This window comes from Myotis lucifugus, unplaced genomic scaffold (assembly GCF_000147115.1).
Source record: "Myotis lucifugus unplaced genomic scaffold, Myoluc2.0 scaffold_87, whole genome shotgun sequence".
Classification (NCBI taxonomy): Eukaryota; Metazoa; Chordata; class Mammalia; order Chiroptera; family Vespertilionidae; genus Myotis; species Myotis lucifugus.
Genome location: NW_005871135.1, coordinates 4,539,342 through 4,543,317, shown reverse-complemented (window position 1 = coordinate 4,543,317; position 3,976 = coordinate 4,539,342). Strand labels below are relative to the sequence as shown.

The following is a 3,976-nucleotide window of genomic DNA, read 5'->3' as shown; positions in this document are numbered from 1 at the left end:
AGCATGTAATGTCATTGATTTTGAGAACATCAGGAATCGCAGAGAAGGAAGGTGATGCTGGGACTGATGAGGATCAACAGCTTCTCCTGATGTGTTTCCAATATGCTTCTCTCTCTCTAAGTGCTTTAAATGCATTATCTCAGTAGGTTCTCATGAGAATGTGGATATATGTCCAGTATCACACAGGAAGAAACTGAGGTCTAAAGATGTTTAGTATCTTACAACTAAACTGTAAGCATTTTCTTTTTGCTTTGTTTTACTCTCGCAGCAACTTTCAAATATGCAATTAGTATTATTAACTATCATTTCATTATTAATAAAATTACAGCCTTTAATTGTTAAATGAGTTAATATATTAATATATCAATGTTAAATGAATTAATATACTATTATATATTATATGAGGTGGGTTTTTTTGTTTGTTTTTTTATATTTTATTGATTTTTTACAGAGAGGAAGGAAGAGGGATAGAGAGTTAGAAACACCGATGAGAGAGAAACATCGATCAGCTGCCTCCTGCACACCCCCTACTGGGGATGTGCCCCCACCAAGGTACATGCCCTTGGCCGGAATCGAACCTGGGACCATTCAGTCCTCAGGCCGATGCTCTATCCACTGAGCCAAACCGGTTAGGGCTATATGAGGTGTTTTTAAATGCATGAAAATTTCAGTGTAATATGCTCCATTCAAAGTGTGTGAAAGAATATGCTATTCCTAAATAAATTATTTTAAACACTTTGGTGATAAGAGTATGTTCCCTGTACAGATTTTTATGGTAACCAAGAATATATAAATAACTAATGTCTCAAAATATTGGAAATTCCCTATGTAATATGTCCATTCACAAGGTATGGGTGAATATGCTGACTCTAAAAAAGTGACTTAAAACACTTTGCTGATACCAGATCTCTCATTGCAGAGTTTTTGTGGTAGCAAGAAACAGAGACCATTTTGATGTCCATCCAGGTAGCTAGAAATGACTGAAAAAAACATATGTACTGTAGCTTAAAAATTAACATGTTTCTCATAGATATTTTTAGATACATATATGAAAGATGAACTTTAAAACTTGACTTGAATACTCAACAATTGATGCCCATCCTGTATAAATGTGATTTAGGACAGGAGGTTAAAGAAAGGAAAAACAATTCACACGAAAAGGGGAGACTTACACAGACTGATGATGATAGATTGTCATGAGTTACGAGGCTGAACCTCTCACTCTGTACCCAGAGGAGGAAAAAATCAACAGTTTATTGAACTGGGCTCAACATTCCCCTTAGATTTGCCCTGTAGGTTATTTTGGCAAACCCTTGTTTTTTCCAAGACACACCTAAATTTGCTTTGATAGGGGACTGAGTGTCCTGAGACTTTTCTATCTAAAACACCTCCATCGACACTCCCCATCCGTCTCCATTCCTTTAAATACTGCTTTATTTTATTCACAGATTTTATCCCTACTTTATGTTATATCCTGTATTTTGTTTGTTGATCACCTATCTTTCCAACTAGAACATGAACTACACAAAGGCAAGGACTTGTTTTTACTGCTATGTCCCCACAAGGGAAGAATAGGAATTAATGAACTTGAATCTGAGAGGTCCATCTCTGATGGTTTCTAAAGGAAAACTCTTATTCTTTCCCTCCAGCTTTCTGTATAAAGACTTTGTGATGCTCATGGGCTTGGAAAGGAAGGACCACATCAAGAACTATGAGGTTGACAAGCTGTCCCTGCACAGCAGCTAATTGTGATTAAATAGAGGAAGCAAAGACTTTTCTGGGTTCTCAAGATTTGGGTTATGGAATCGGAGCATGTTAAATAACAAAACTTCTTGTATATAACCAGACCCAAGTCAATGGAAAGAGTCAACCAAACCAGCAGTGTCTCTGAGTTCATCCTCCTGGGACTGTCCTCCAGGCCCGAAGACCAGAAGCCACTCTTTATTCTGTTCCTCATCATATACCTCGTCACTCTAACAGGGAACTTACTCATCATTTTGGCCATCCACTCTGACCCCCATCTCCAGACTCCCATGTATTTCTTTTTGACTTTCTTGTCTTTCACTGACATTTGCTTCACAACAACCATTGTCCCCAGGATGCTAGTTAACTTCCTATCAGAGAAGACCATCTCTTATGCTGGGTGTCTAACTCAGATGTATTTTATTTATGCTTTGGGCAACACCGACAGCTTCCTCCTAGCAGTCATGGCCTTTGACCGTTATGTGGCCATCTGTGACCCCTTCCACTATGTCACCATCATGAGCCATCACCGCTGTGTTCTGCTGGTGGCCTTTTCCTGCTCATTTACACACATGCACTCTCTCCTACACACACTGCTGCTGAATCATCTCATCTTCTGTGACTCCAATGTTATCCACCACTTCCTCTGTGACCTTAGTCCCCTGATGAAACTGTCCTGCTCCTCCACATTTATCAATGAAATTGTGATAATGACAGAGGGACCTATTGTTTTGGTGACCCCTTTTCTATTCATTACTTTCTCTTACATGCGAATCCTCATCACAGTGCTCAAAATCCCCTCAGCAGCTGGGAAACACAAAGCCTTCTCCACTTGTGGTTCTCACCTCACCGCAGTAACACTCTTTTATGGAAGCATCTTTTATGTCTACTTACAGCCCCTCTCCACCTACACTGTCCAGGACCACATAGCAACAATTGTCTACACAGTTTTGACCTCCATGCTAAATCCTTTTATCTACAGCCTGAGAAACAAAGACCTGAAACAGGGCCTGAGGAAGCTGATGGGCAAGAGGAAAGCCCAGGCAGCTCCCTCCTGACAAACCCACTGGAATCTGCTCCCCTTGGATCTGGCTTCTACTGGCTCTTGATGAACAGTCACACTGTTGGAGGTTTGCACCCTTAACCCATGTAAGACGAGGCTATTGTGGGCAATTACATCCATTGATGACACCCCACCAATTGGCCCTGCCTCTGCTCATATGATACTCTTCCTCATTATTCCTCCACTTCCCTATAAAGTAGATTCTTCACTTTCTCATCTTCCAAATACTGTTATATTTCTTTTTCTCCAAATATTTCCTAAACAAATTTCTTTCTTTTTATTAAGTCATCCTCCAAAGCCCTTCACATTTCAATATATTGCTGAAAATCATTAGTTAATGTATAGCTGTTGAATGCCTTTGCAAATACTTGTAGAGAGAAAGAATGGAGAGAGGAAAGAGGAGGAAGTAAAAGGTTTCATTTTAGATAATTTTATCATTTTGAGGATTTTTCTAATGCTTTATTGTACTTTTTCTAAAAACTTTTATCTTTCTGTCTAGGGGAAACCTCTCACACCATCATTTTTCTGTCTATCCTTTATCATATTGCTATGGCTTTATTTCTTTTAAATTTTCTCTCATATTTTTTACCATACAATTTAAAAATGCTAATGGCCAGGAATAACAAGAACTAAGAGTGATAACATTATCCATTTCACAGTGGGGAGGTTAGAACCATTCTTCACTCCATCTATCCTAAAGCTAATGTTTAAAAATATGTGATCTAATATTTTATTCCAGAAACTCCCACCCTTAGAAATCTAACATATTGAAATATTATCACAAATGTATATTGAATATATGTATCCTATATAATAAAAGGCTAATGTGCAAATAGACCAAACGGCGGAAAGACTGGTTACTATGAAGCACACTGACCACCAGGGGGCAGACGCTCAATGCAGGAGCTGCCCCCTGGTGGTCAGTGCGCTCCCACAGGGGGAGCGCCACTCAGCCAAAAGCCAGGCTCATGGCTGGCAAGCACAGTGGTGGTGGCCGGAGCCTCTCCCACCTCCGAGCAGTGTGGAGCGGGCCTAAGCCAGCAGTTGGACATCCCCTGAGGGGTCTTGGACTGTGAGAGGGCACAAGCCAGACTAAGGGACCTACCCTTCCCCCACCCAGTGCACGACATTCGTGCATTGGGTCTCTAGTAGGACAAGAAAAAGAGATGC

General features: G+C 40.3%; 1 protein-coding gene across 1 annotated transcript; it reads left to right on the top strand.

Moving 5' to 3' along the window:
* Positions 1-1,780: 1,780 nt before the first annotated feature.
* Positions 1,781-2,824, top strand: LOC102423289 (olfactory receptor 1L8-like). The gene has a single exon (XM_006091132.1). The coding sequence runs from the start codon at positions 1,857-1,859 to the stop codon at positions 2,799-2,801; it is 945 nt and encodes a 314-aa protein (XP_006091194.1). The 5' UTR covers positions 1,781-1,856; the 3' UTR covers positions 2,802-2,824.
* Positions 2,825-3,976: the final 1,152 nt, after the last annotated feature.